This window comes from Equus asinus, chromosome 9, assembly GCF_041296235.1.
Source record: "Equus asinus isolate D_3611 breed Donkey chromosome 9, EquAss-T2T_v2, whole genome shotgun sequence".
Classification (NCBI taxonomy): domain Eukaryota; kingdom Metazoa; phylum Chordata; class Mammalia; order Perissodactyla; family Equidae; genus Equus; species Equus asinus.
Genome location: NC_091798.1, coordinates 92,271,290 through 92,286,632, shown reverse-complemented (window position 1 = coordinate 92,286,632; position 15,343 = coordinate 92,271,290). Strand labels below are relative to the sequence as shown.

Here is a 15,343-nt window from a genome sequence, read left to right as displayed (position 1 = left end):
TTTCACACCCCATTTCAAGTAAAATGTATAAATTCCTTTCAAAAATTGTTTTTCACTTAATTTCCTCAGACAGAGACGTCTAAATGCTCAAAATAAACTTTTCTTCTGAAAGGATGAAACGGAGCTTCACATACGAATTAGTGGGCCTTCACAAAGCAAATGAATAAGAACGAATCCATAAGTATTAAATTATAAACAACTGCCTATAGATTCCCACTAGAGAAAATCAACATCTGTAAAAATTACCATTTGGATTCTTCCTCCCTAATTGTGTCTTTTTCCTATGACTCCTCATGTCTTGGATAATTTCCAAAATGTGGGGAAAGTCTATGTGGCCCATGACCATCAAAATTTTGAGATCAATGAAGGTTGCTTCCTTATGGAAATAAAGGAATGTCATGATTACCGCAAACTCTCTAAGAGCCAAAAAACTAAACTTTTTCAACATGATTCTTAAATCTGCTAGTGCCAGGACAGCCTTCCTGCTAGTTTTTTTGAGGGTGGGGTGATGTAGGGGTGGGACAGAAGTATATTTCTTTCATGGTAAGAAGAAACTGTGTCTAGTCAAAATCACATGTGTTGGAACTGTAGAAGATTTCAGGAATAATTCTATGATTCTTTTAAATAATAGCATCAACAGATTGTTAATCACATTTCCTTGATAAACTATGCAGAAAATACTCACAGAGGCCTTCTGATAATACATAGACACGTCTTCACTAGAAAAATATTAGTTTAATCCAAATAAAAAACAACCATCTTAACTTTACATTCATACACAGTTTTTCATTTTCAAATAATTTTCACGAGCACCATCTCATTTCACCTCCAGACAACATGGGAGATGCCAAGAGAGTAAAAATCCCATCTTTAAAAATCCTTTGTTTAGTGTTGTCTCAGATCCTGAGAAGTGCAGAATATGAATGGACTCCACACAATAAAGTCAGCCTGCTATTTCAAAATAAAATTACTGGTCTGGTATACATACGCCCCTTTCTGTATTTTAAATTGAAATAGAATCGTCAAATTTAAGAACGATCTCAGGCATATCTTTCTTCCACAGGGGCTGCTGGTAATGTCACATTGAATTATGCAATTTCTAATATATTGAGAAAATTTAACTCATGGAATCATCTTTTTTAAACTTTTTTGTAGTGATAACTTACTCTGGAATGAATACCAAAGAGGACAAAACAAGAGAGCTAGACAGAGAATACAGAACCCTACAGTATTTCTCTCAGTAATCACTCTCACACCAATTACGAAGACTAAAGGAAAAAAATGAACTTCAAAGACCATGAACTTCCCCCATAAAATCTATTTTACAGTACTATAAATTATTTCAACTGGAAAATTAACGTGCGCAATGTTTTGCTGATTCCTATAAAGAAGTTATAAATATGAGCCTTTAAGGAGTTTATGGTCTAAAATAAACACTAGAGATACGAAGAACATATAAAAAATATGAGACTATTGTGATTCAAGAAGCCCATGATTTAGGTCAAGAAAATATATTTCACATAAATATATACTTATGGAATGGCAGAAGTGTTTGCTGGCCAAAAGCTCTGGTTCTCAGGTCAGACAGACCTGGGTCTCAATGCTGGCTCCTTCACTAATTAGCAGTTTGACCTTGGACAAGTTACTTAGTCTCTGTCTCAATTTCCTAATCTGTAAAAATAGGATAATAACGTTATTATCATAATTAATAATAATGTTAACGTCCTAAGATTGTGAATGAGAGAAAATGTATAAAGTGTTTATCACCATATCTGACACAAATTAATCCTCAAAAATATTAGCTATCAGCTACATTACCACTACATGATTATTATTGCTGAAGAGGTCCTGTAAGACAGAACTCCTGGTGAGTGTGTGCGTGAAATGGATTGATACACAGAGGTTATTATACAGAGTATAAGGGACTCCTGGGAAGGAAAGACCAGAAACCTCCAACTTCTTCCAGATATTGAAAATTACTCAAACGTGTCAGGGAAGCCCTAACAAAGTCCCAATAGCAAGAAAAGGCAATGAAGGCTCATCTGATGACATCGGAAAAGAAAATGACAGGTCCACTGTTTCAAGTGTCCTGTCCAGTCATCATAAGGACAGGCGGTGCAATGAGGAAGTAACTGTGGATTGAATTAAATGACTTGGAATGATGGGAACCCAGGTCAACTTTGAAATACAACAATCTTGATTTATCATGACTGGGTTATTTTGTTTGCTTGGTTTTGGGGAGGGGGGCACACACACTTCATACTGTCATCTTCTCTCCTTTAAGTAACTTACCAAGGTTGCAAAGCTATTAAGTAGTAGTGCCAGGATTCAATCCCCTATTTCTCAGACCCCAGAATCCAGTGTTCAAACACTAACCAACACAATACAACCATGCTCTTTTCGACAATCCATCGGCAGAAACAGAGTCAATATTTGTCTTGTGTATATATGGTAGTAAAACTCAGATGATACACTCTAACCTACAGGAGACCTTATGGGAATTATTTTCAAACATTCAGAGTCTACCACTGGTAACTGATAGAAAGCATATCAACCTAAAATTGAATCCTAAGAATCCATGAACTAAAAGAGAGTATAGTCTCAGGCAAGTTACTTAAGTTTAATCTAAACCTCAGTTTCCTCTTCTGTAAAACAACACTCCCCTCACCTCTGAGGATAGTAGGGAGAAAATAAAGCACATGAAGCACATAATACAACAATAGGTACTTGGTGATCCTCAGTGAATAGTAGCTCCCATCATCATCATCATCATGCCTTAACAATTTGATATTAATTTTGAGTATCATAAAAACAATGCATGCTTAAATAGTAAAATTACAAAATTTAGGTTCCGCATTCAATATTCTTCAGTGATACTGAAGAATGAAGCAGGAAACATCTCCTCACTATCTCTCTGTCCCTGGTCTACGGGAAAAAATAGAAAAAGAAAACTGCTGATTATGTTTGGTGACAGCATTTGAATTTTCTCCCTCCTATATATTAGTTTAGTAACTCGATTTATTTTTAGAATTAACATTCAATTAAAATTTTCATTCATATGTTGCTTAGTGGGCACATACATATTTTACATTAAAATTAAATAATTAAGTATTAATAACAATTAATAATGATCTTTCCTTCCTTGTCTATGAATAAACTATCTTTAGAAATCAGAAAGGAAAAGTTTGTACAATGTCTATCCCTGCTGTTGAATCTTTTTTCTGAGAACTTAAATTCACCAAAAATGTGTTATCTCAGCTTAAGTCACACTGTTCTGAGAGAGACCCAAAGATTCTATCTATCCATTGTTCAAAGATGCAAAAAAATCAATGATATGGAAGAAATATTTGCTTCATGCATCCTTCACATAAGGAGAAAATACAAAACGAGAACCTGCAAAGAATCCTGGTTCGGCTTTACTAAGAAAAACAAGCAAAATAAAATATGCTTACTTAAAACAGAAAAAACTAGCCCTGTAATCTAAATCAACTGATTAAGCCTTTAAAAGTCATCTCAGCTAAAAACATTGAAATTAGTTCTACTTAATAACATCTTTAATCATTAGTAAGAAGTCTGAACCTGATTAAATACACAAACTAGGCCACTCTTCTCACAGGCACATTTAGCAACTCTCACTGAATATAGAATTCTTCATCCAGAAACAACATGGTACAATTCAGTGAATTTAGCTGTGACTCCAAAGCCTCTTCTTTTTCCACCATTTTATACCCAGGAAAATACATTAGCCACTCTGATAAGTACCCTCCATGTTTCATCTCATGTATTCCTCACACACACTAAGAAGAGGTGAACTATCGTGCCCAGGTCGCGTATGTCATACACGGCAGAGGCTGCAGTGTCTGAATCCAGGTCAGCCTGGCTCCAAAGCATAGAGATTCTAGAATTCTAGCCCATCTCTCTTTTAAATAGTCATGCACCACTTAAGGACGAGGATACATTCTGAGAAATGTTAGGCAATTTCATTGTTGTGTAAACATCATGGAGCGTACTTACACAAACCTAGGTGACATAGCCTACTACACACCGAGACTATATGGTACTAATCTTACAGGACCACCGTTGGTTGTGCGGGCTGTCACTGACTGAAATGTCCTTATGTGGGGCATGACTGTAATAGAAAACTGCTTCCCATTTTCCATTTTTTGACTCTTTTCTGAAGTAATAATACCAAGATAACTAAGAGTCACAAAATGCTTTAAACAAATATAATACTAAAGCTACAACAGGAGAAAAAGATGGGCATCACAGCTAATTTTCTTTAGGTTGGGAAAAATTCATAATCAGTAATCAAGAAGTAAAAGTTAATGCATGGTCAAAATCAAGAAGGCTGTGCCTGGGGCCAGCCTCATGGCCGAGTGGTTAAGTCCGCATGCTCCACTTCGGCAGCCCAGGGTTTCGCTGGTTCAGATCCTGGGCATGGACCTAGCACTGCTCATCAAGCCATGCTGAGGTGGCGTCCCACATAGCAGAATTAGAAGGACCTACAACTAGAATATACAGCTATGTACTGGTGGTTTTGGGGAGAAGAAGAAGAAAAAAAAAGAAGAATATTGGCAACAGATGTTAGCTCAGGGCCAATCTTAAAAAAAAAAAAAGAAAAACAAAGGTGGCTGTGCCTGTGGTATCCTAGGCCAGAGTGGTTTTTCTTGTGTGTGTGTGTGTGTGTGTGTCTATGTGTGTGTACATGTTTTGTGTCTGTTAAATAACCAAAACAGGTGTTTCAACTACAGCTCTGTAAAACCCAAACAAACAAGTATGTGATCACAGAGCTCCCTGAAGTCACACTCAGGAATGGCATGGCGAATTTATAACTTTTCCTATTCCTTGTTTCACATGATATACTGTATTAGCTAATGATGCAGATTTATTAATATATATTTCTTTAGTCAACAACACTGACTCACAGCAGAAGTCAATGATTACCTTTAAATTACAGGAATGTAGCTTATACCTTTATTTAAGAAAGGTTTCTTATTAGACAGCTTTATATTTGCAAAATTAAATGATTTACAAATGTTTACACTAAGAATTTACCAAAATGGTTACAGATGATTACAAAAATTAATACTGAAGGTTTTAAATATTAGGGTTTACAACTCAACGTTATTTCAAAAGTCCTTTTATCAAGATCACATAAAAGGCACTTATTATGAAGCAAATCTTAAATATGAAAATCAAGATTTGTTTTATAAAAAAGGGTATATTTTGTTTTAATTAACAAGTAAAAATATTTATCATAGCAAATTCCCTTCATGCAACTCGTTAGAAATAAAATTATTTCAAAAATTTAATGTATTGCTTTAAGCTTTACCACCCGAATAATGTTCAACTTTGCAGTAACACAATGTTACAGCTCAAATTTTTTTAAAGCAGTTACCAGCAGTCTCTTGCCTAGTCCTCCACGGACAGGTAAACATTGGAGACCGTACCTTGTGCTGTTCGATGGCATCTATCCACAGTTGTCTGTGAGCTGGATCCTCAGCACGAAGATACCAAATGCTATCATTTACACTAATATCAAATCGACATTCATCAAAATCATGAGGCTGTAGAGAAAAAAGTAGAAAATGAAAAGCAAAGCTAATTATATTCTTAGAAACGTTATACCCTACAGAAAAAATCTGAACATACCTATTCTGCTGGTGAGAGACTCGTTATTCTTTTATTTTTCTACTCAAATACCTTTTTTGAAGATGTCTCAGATAAAGAGAACAATAAAGGCATAGTTACCAAAAACTTAGTTTCATTCACTATTCCTACAAATGAGTTGACACATAAACTACAAATATATTTCAAAAAAAGAGCTTATATTTTTCATCAAATGCTTTGAGTTAGTTTAACTAGTGGGAACAGCACCAAAAGCACAATAAAAAAAGGGCCAAAATAAGTTTTAGGAAAGACATTTACTACATTTTTTCTGCCTCCATTTTTCAAAAGTAAATTCTTATCATGAACAGTTTCATTGCATTAAATTTGATAAACAAGATACTTTTATATTCTGTCACAAAATAATGTTAACATTTCCTCCCAAGTATCTTAAATTAAGTTCTAGGCTTTTATAAGCCTTTGATAGTAACAGCCAGGAGAGCTTCCAATGAAAAGCAAAAATAAAATAAACATTACATCAGACCTGAGCTAGAAGAAACTGCCTGCATCAAAATGTAAACATTCAGTGAAAATGTCAACTGTTTGGTTCAGCGCTGTACATTCTTCATAAGAATATTTTATATCCTTGTGTTTTACCCAATAAATGAATTCAAATGTGACAGGATCACATCACATATTCATACAACCTGTTCCACTGGACAGAGCACAGAGAGTCAATCAATTTCCTCTTCTGTGAACAGTTTTCAGCTAACAGGAGAGAATCCTCTCTGGTCAACGTAACAATAAACTTACTTGCTGAACAGAATCTACATATTGTACTTGCAGGGTTTATTGTTTATCCTCTCCCCTCTTTAACAGCGTCAATCTTTTATCTCCTTATCAGTTTATTTGGCAAAACAATATACGATAACTCTACAATATTCTTTTGCCTATGAAACCATTTTTTTTTTAAGATTAAGATAACAAATCATGGTTCTGACTGGTTAAAGGATACAAATTAGACATTTTCCGAATCACTATGTGCTGGGCATCACAGTTAGGACTATGGTGGGAGGCAGTGTGTGATGAAAGCAGCAAGAGGAAAGAGTAAGACAATGCATACCCTGTTTCAGGAATTATAAACACAAAAACATAAAAGGCAACACTTAACAACCACAAACACAATAATGACCATAAATTTAACTGAATGCCCAATATTCAGAAATCTTAAGGAGTCCAGTTATTGAGAACAGCTCCTTGGAGGGACGGGAGAATCCACACTACCTGAAGAACCAAATAAATAATTCAATTGATCAGTCTACTGTCCTAAGCAGCGCAGAGGTTAACTTTTACTTCATAACTATTCTCATTCTCTTTCTAGCTACTACTCCTGAAAACGCTTTACACATTGTATTGTGTTCAGTATCCTCACTAAAACTTTAGAAAATAAAAGGAAACATTACACATAGTTCAAAATTTACTAGTTTCTCCAGCAAACACTTTTCCAGCTTGACATCTTCAGCATTTCTTCACAATCTTCCAATGAGTCTAATGCCATATCTAAAATATTCCTAAAACAGGAACCTGCCACTAAGCTTCCTCTGGGTGTGAGTGACTTAATAAAATCTGAAATCAATGTAAGTAAAATTTGCCAAATCAATGAATCTGCCAAGTATATTAATTATGATCTCTTTTTTCCTGTGTTTCAAAGTTTAGAAATGTGGAGAACTTTAAGCTTTTAACAGATAAAGAGTTATACATAGTAGGAATGGAAGAAAACGATCCGAAAACCTGATTTGAATGTCAAACATTTTTATGAGATGCAATATCCCAATACCTGCTCCCAGAGATAGAGCTAACAGAAAATGGACACAAGGCAGCCATTGCAACCATCAACAACCTGAGGGGAGGCGGCATAACAGAAGGACACACCAACGGTCAGGTGATCGAGACCCTGTGAACCACACAGAACCCTGCAATCCCAAAAAAGCGAAACATAAGGGAAGATAAGTCACAGGGCAAAGGAAATGACGGATTTGTTAAGAGGACTTGTTTAAGAGAATAAACTGAAGCCTAGACAATAAAGCCTACGTCATGTCTCAAACACATGCACAACACATAGAGACACATAAGCCCTCCCCAAACTTCTGATAGATTGCTTCATTCAAACACAACTGATTCTGCCTTTATTTAGAATTTTGATATTTTGTTCATTGTGAATATTTTGTTCATCACACAATAATTTTTTAAATGTTGCATTAAAGTACCATTTACCTTGATTATTGAGTTTTTTGATGCTCTCTTAAATTTTATGACTGAGGTTAGTTCCTCATTGGTCTCACCCTAGTCCTAGCCCTGACAGACAATTATTGGAAAGAAACAAACATGGGATAAATGCCAAAATTAGACGAAAAACTTCAAGAGGTGGTAGATGTAAGAGACAACATGACATAACTTTAAGAAAAGAAATTCTAAAAAATTTAAAGAACAGATAAGGCAACAGGTGATGAAAAGTAAGCTAATAGAGTGAAGAAAAAAGAAATAGAGTTGAAACCACATCAGATGCAGCAATAAAAAGCAAATAAGGCTAACGGGCATGGTGAACCAAGTTGAGAAAAATATAAAGTAAAAGAAATATAATAAGAAGTAACAAAGGAGGTCAAGTAAATGGTATTTAGAAAGATGAGAATGTAACAAATGTGACAGAAAAAATATTCAAAGATACTACCTTTTCTTTAAATAAAATACTCGAGTTACAGATCAGAAAGATATACTATGCTCAGGAAAAATGGACACAGAAAGATCAATATGAAGGCTTATTCTGTGAAGTTAAATAAGAATAAAGGAATGCTACAGAACAACGTTTCTCAAGCGTTTTGTAGTATCACACCCCCCTGGGAGAAAAAATAAAATGATTTCTCCTTAGTGAGAGAAATGAAATACTAAGGAGTAAGATTTTGTTCAGCAGATCTTTCTTGGAGGGCCACAAACTACTGTAATATCTAAGATTATTTCACTCTCTGAAGAACCAAGTATCACCCCCACTGAGAAAGCATGCTATAGAAGAAATCCAACTACAGAAAGGAAAATATAAAGGAAAATGAGATGGGCCTCATACTTTAACATGTCAACATTGATTGTTAAGCACCAAAAATATAGCAAAAGGTGAAATCGCGTTTATATACACTGTCTTGGTCTGTCTTAGGTCTGCCAGAACAAAAATACCACAGACTGGGTAGCTTAAACAACAGAAATTTCTCACAGTTCTGGAGGATGGAGGTCCAAGATCAGGGTGTCAGTACAGTGTGGTGCTTGGTGAGGGCCCTCTTCCTGGTTTGCAGATGGCTGCCTTCTTATTGTGTCCTCATATGCAGGAGAGAGAGCTCTCTAGTCTCTTCATCCTCTCATAAGGGCACCGATTTCAGCATGCAGGCTCCACTCTCATGATCCCATCTAAACTCAATTACCTCCCAAAAGCTCCATCTCCAAATGCCATCACAATGAAAATTAATGCTTCAACAGATGAATTTCGAGAGGACACAAACATTCAGTCCATAGCATCTACTATCTATCAAAATAACCTTATAGGAACAAAAGAGGCATAAATCCACAAAGAAAAAGAATAAAAAAGCTGTCAACAAAATTTAAAGCTGGAATGTGATAACTGACTTGGCAGGCCTGAGAAAGCTAAAAATTAAACATCTTACAAGGGAAAAGAAGACAAAAGAATCAAGCCAATTTGTATTCAGTGTTGGAGAAGCAAAGGATTTGAAGGCATCAGATAGTCCTGAAAGTAAAGGCGTGAGTGCAGCTGAAAACAGAACTGATCAAGAGTCATTAAAAAGTAAAACTCGACCCCTGGAACCCCACTTGGCTGTCCCAAGCAGTCATCTACCACCGTGCAATAACGTCAGAGGTCTCGCCCCCTACCCTTCAGAGAGATGATATCAGACAGATTGAAGAAGTAGGGACATTCCTACACAGCAGTTGGTGGGGAGGAAGAGGAAAAAAAAGCAGGTAAGGGAAAGTGTTCATATGAAATGTTTCTTTCCCCTACTTGACTTCCAGAAGGCTAGCACCCAAACTTGCTCCTTCTACTGTCTTCTGCCTGTAAAGAAGATTCTTCTAAGGGAAAATTAAGTAATCCAAGAGAAAAGGTATACAGTAATGATATTTAAGGGTTTCACACCCAGGCACTTAATCAGTATGAAAGTTCTAAACCATGAAGATAAAGAAAAATTTACCTTTCAGAACTGGAAGATATGCTTCACCAAAACGAGGGAGTAACCAAGACAAGTAAGAGGCAACCGAGATCCAGGAAAGCAAACACGAAAAGGACTTCCCAGGATGACAGTAAGAAAAATGCCAGCAGCAGAATTATGAAGATGACTCAAAAGTCTGGATTAGAACAGTATAACAGGATGCTTTAGAAGGGATTTCTCCAGTGGGGTAAAAAGTAGAATGAAAAGATTATCTAAAAGGTTAAACTCATGGATAGGATGTAGGAAGACTTAGCCAGAAATTCAAAGAAAGCCAACCAAAATTTTAATGGACTTTATTGAGATATATACTTAATGTACAATAAACTTTATCCATTTTAAGTGTACAATTCAATGAGTTTTCCCCTTCTATATAACCCATGAAATCACTGCCCCCATCAAGATGAAAATGTTTTCATTTCCATGGCTCCCTAAAGATTCTTCAGGCTCGTCTGCAGAATATCTCTCCCTTTGCCACCAGCTTCCAGAAACCAAGAATCTGCTTTCTTTCACTATGTATTAGTTTGCATTTTTTATATATTTATGTAAATGGAATCAGATAGAATGTACTCTTGTGCCTCACTGTTTTTACTCAGTATAACTAGTATGAGATTCATCGATTTTGTTGTGTCTTACCAGTAATTCATTCTTTTTATTGCTGAGTAAGATTTAATTATACTGGATATAACATATTTTGCTTATTTATTCACCTGTTGATGGACTAGTGGTCCAAGTTTTTGGCTATTCTGAATAAATTTGCTGTGAAAATTCAGGTCTTTACATGGACATACTTTTCATTTCTCTTGACCTAGGAGTGGGATGGCTAATTCATAAAGCAGGTTTCCATTACTTTAAGGAACTGCCCAAAGTAGCTGTACCATTTTACATTCTCACCAGCAGTCTATCAAAGTCCAGCTTCTCCAAATCCTTGCTTGGGTTTATTTCTGGTCTCTAATTTGTGCCATTGATCTAAATGTCTATTCCTACTCCAATAACGCTGTCTTAATTCTTGCTGCTTATTAGTCTTGAAATCATGTGCTCTAAGTCCTCGAACTTTCCTCCCCTTTATAAACTGCTTTGGCTAGTCTAGGTAGTTTGCATTAACACAGATATTTCCAGATACATTTTAGTGCCAGGTTGCATGAATTCCACATTTTCTATAGGTTAATATGGGAAGATGTGATACCTTAAGGATGCTGAGCCTTCTAACCCAAGGACATAATCTCTCTCCAATTATTTAGGTGTTTATCTCAGCAATCTCATGTAGTTTGCAGTTGACAGCACACAGGTACAAGGTACAATGCTAGACTGGTCCCTAAGTACTTTGTTTTTTATGCTATCTATATGGAATTGTTATTAAAATTTTCCTATAGTATATATTTCATAACTGTATATTAACCTTATATTCTATAATCTTGCAGAATTCACTTAGTAGTTCTAATAGCTGTTTACATAATAAACATGAAGGAATCTACAAAACAATGATGTCATCTGCAAGTAGTTTTACTTCTACCCTTCTGATCTTATGCCCTTTTATATCCTTTTTCCTGCCATGTTGAAACGACTAGGATGTCTAGTAGAATGTTAAACTGAAGTGGTAAGGACAGACATTCCTGCCCTGTCCCTAATCTTAGGGAAAAGAGTAAAATATTTCACCATTAAGCATGACGTTAGCTGTGGGTTTTTGTAGATGCCCTTCATTTAGGCGGATGTTCCTTTCTATTTCTAGTTCCCTAAGAAATTTTTTCCCAATCTAAAGGAGAGTTGGATTTTGTCAAATGCTGCTTCTATTACTTGTAGCTACTGAAATTTGTTATGCATTTTTGTCTTGTTTGTTTACATGGTGAATTACAATAACTGATTTAATAATATTAAATTAGTCATGCATTTCTGAGATAAACCCTACTTGCTCATGATGTATAATTCTTTTTATATACTATTGGATTTGAGCTGCTAATATTTTGTAAAAGAATATGTTATCTATGTCCATCAGAGATACAGAGCTGTAATTTTATATTCTTGTAATGTTTTTATCAGGTTTGGGTATCATGGTTATGCCGGCCAGAAGATATGTCTTGGAAGCAGTCTGTGTAAGATTGGGATTATTTCTTTGAATGTATGAAAGGATATACCGGTGAAATCATGTGGGCATGTAATCTTGGTGGAAAGGTACTAACAACTTCAGTTTTTTATTGGTTTATTCAGATTTTCTATTTCTTAAAAGCATTAAATGGGCAAAACTAATCCTGTATTTACCCATACATTAATTTTTTCTGATATGATATTCTTCATTAGTTCCTAAAGATCTGAGTTTGCCTCTGGTGTATTTCTCTTCAGCCTGAAAAACCTCCTTTAGCATTTCTTGTAGTGCAGGCCTGACCACAACAAGTTCTCTTAGTTTTCCTTTATCTAAAAGTACCTTTATTTTGCTTCATTTTTGATGGATACTTTCACTGAATACAGACTTCTGGATTGATAGGTGTTTCTTTTCTTTCATCACATTATAAGATGTCTCCCAGCCTCTTGGGTTTCTAATGAAAAGAGCACGGCAATTTCGATCCCTCTCTTCCAGTAAGGGTCATTCTTCTCTGGCTACTTTCAAGATCTTTTATCTTTGGTTTTCAGCAGTCTGACTGTGATGTGCTGTTTTGTGTGTGCTGAGCTTCTTGAATCTGTAAATTTATATTTTTCACCAAATTTGGAATTTTTTTACTAAAATTCTTCAAATTTTTTTCACTTTTTTCCTCCCTCCTCTCAAGACTCTTAAAACCCATTTCATTTGAAAAGAAACACAAAAGTCTAAAAACCTCTCTGTTGTGAAGAATGACTTATTTTGATCTATATTCAAAATCCTGATGATTTTCTCTGTCATCTTTATCTGCTATAAATCCCTTGCAGTGAATGTCTTTTATTTCAGACACATTCTTTTCAGTTCTGACATTCCCATTGGTTCTTATACTTGCTTTTTCCCTGCTCAAACTGCCTACCTTTTCACTCATTACAAGCACATTGTCTTTTACCTCGCATAATCATAAAAGCTGCTTTAAAATCCTTGTCAGATAGTTCCAACATCTGGCTCATCTTGAATTGGGCATTTGTTCACATCTTTTCCCTTGAGAACATGTCCCAATTTCCTCTTTGTATGTTGAGTAATTTGGAGTTGATCCTGGACATTGTGGCCTGTGAACTCTGGCTTCTGTTATATTGCTCTGAAAAATGCTGTTTTTGTTTTGCCCACATACCAAGGGGAGTTGACTGAGTAGAGGGATACTAGGGTGGGATGGGAAACTGAGTATCTGGCTATTGCAGACTCATGTGGGTGACCTTCTATTCAGACTCATAGTAGGGAATTCTTCAAAAGCAAAGAGCAGATTTTGATAATGACATTTATTAACCTATTGTCTCTTCTTTGCTGAGGAAGATTAGCCCTAAGCTAACATCTGCGCCCATCTTCCTCTATTTTGAGACCCCCACAGCATGGCTTGATAAGTGGTGCACAGGTCCTCGCCTGGGATCCGAACTGTCGGATCCCAGGCCGCCAAAGCAGAGCATGCAAATTTAACTGCTATACCACCGGGTCGGCCCCACATTGTCTCTCTTTTAATCTACTCTTCTATACTGTTTTGTACTACTAGCACTGGGATGCTGCAAACTACATTTCTCCTCTGGTAGCCTTTCTTTCTTTGGTTCTGCCAATATGGGCAATATGCTAGAGGAAGACTGGAAGCCAGGAAGAAGGTAGAAGAAACTTGTGTTTTTGTTTGCATAATGTTTCCATCAGCAACTGCCAAGCAAAGGTCCTTTGCCCTGGCAGTGGCAGTCAGTTCCAGTCTCCAGCCTCTTTTAGAACTCCCTAAACCAGCCTCATCTAGCTGCCTCGGAGGTACCAGCACCAACTGTGCAAGGGCCACTTCTTACATATGTGACATGCAGCTCCACGTTTCAAATTACTAAGATATTACTACCAACTACACTGAGTATAATCTTGCTTCTAGATGTCTGAGACTCAGTTGCACAGGGCATTTGCTCTAAGCTCCTAAGATGGCAGATGAACAGTGCCTCTCTTCAGAAGTCTGAGCCTCAGCTCCTCGGGTATCCTTTCTCTGATTCTGGAAGCACTCACTAACCAGGCAGTCCTTTCAACTCAGACGTTTAGCCTCAGTTCCAGGAGGTTCCTGCGATTCTGGTACCAGCAACAGTGGGCAATGCTTTTTCTTCAGAGGTCCAAGTACCAATTCTGCAGAGCTTTCCCACCCACTTCTAGGTTCTGATAACCCAGCCATGTCCCTTTGTTCCTCCAGCCCAAGGAGCAGAAGCTGGTCCTTGCAGCTGTTACCTCTGATTACCTCAATGCTTTGCTTTTCTTCTTTTAGTTCTTCCCTTTCTAACGATTTCCTACACTAAACATTTTCTGCTAAAATATCTTCAGTTGTTTCTGGTTCCCTGAGTGGCAATCTGATTGATACAATAAGCAGTCCAAAATGGCAAATATTCATTTCATAAAGGAGTAGTATATATCCACTTAAAAACAATATTTCTGAACGTTGGAAATTTAATTTGACAACTTAATATGTGGGAAGAAAATAAAGAGGTTACAAAAGTATATGTACAATGTGATTCCAATCATGAGGTTGCCTCAACAGCACTTCAGTTTGTACCTATACAAGCATATGTGATTAAAGACTGTCTACATAACTAAACTTTAAGCTCCGAGAGACAAGAGGTCCTGTTTTGCCCACCAGTATATTCCAGACCCTAGGACAGTGGTGTACATTGAACAAACATTTGTTTATTGAATGCTGAGAATGAAATTCAGAAGACTAATGTCCACACAAAAACATGCACACAAATGTTCATAACAGCTTTATTTGAAACAGCCCAAACTGGAAATAACCCAAATGTCCTTCAGTTGGTGAACAAACTGTGGTACATACATGGAATATTACTCAGCAATTTTAAAAAGGAACAAATTACTTATATACTCACCAGCTTAGTCTATCTCAAGGAAGTTATGCTGAGAGAAAAAAGCAATCTCAAAAGGTAAAATAATGTATGATTCCTATTATATAAAATTCTCAAAATGATAATATTATATAATAGTGGGTGCCCGGGGTAGGGATTACAGAGAAGCCTGGAAAGAGAGAGAGATAAGTGTGACTCTAAAGGGGCAGCATGAGGGATCTTTGTGGTGATGAAGCAGTTCTGTATTTTGATTGTAATGGTGGCTACAAGAATCCACACAAGTGATAAAACTGCATAGAAATACACACGCACACAAGAACACACAAAACTGGTAAAAATATGAATAAGGTCCAGGGACTGTACCAATGTCAGTTTCCTGGTTTTGATATTATACTATAGCCATGTGAGATCTTACTATCGAGGAAACTGGATGAAGGATAAATGGAATTCCTGTGTTCTATTTTTGCAAGTTTCTGTGAATGCACAATTATTTCAAAACTAAAAGTTTTTTTAAG

The 15,343-nt window shown here is 36.3% G+C and overlaps 1 protein-coding gene across 2 annotated transcripts in view; it reads right to left on the bottom strand.

The window, feature by feature from the left end:
* Positions 1-15,343, bottom strand: part of CERT1 (ceramide transporter 1) — a 115,570-nt gene that overhangs the window by 63,538 nt on the left and 36,689 nt on the right. For both annotated transcript variants that reach the window (XM_044777991.2, XM_044777994.2), the window contains exon 3: positions 5,451-5,567. In XM_044777991.2, the coding sequence (XP_044633926.1) occupies positions 5,451-5,567 (117 nt within the window). The remainder of the gene's footprint in view (positions 1-5,450; positions 5,568-15,343) is intronic.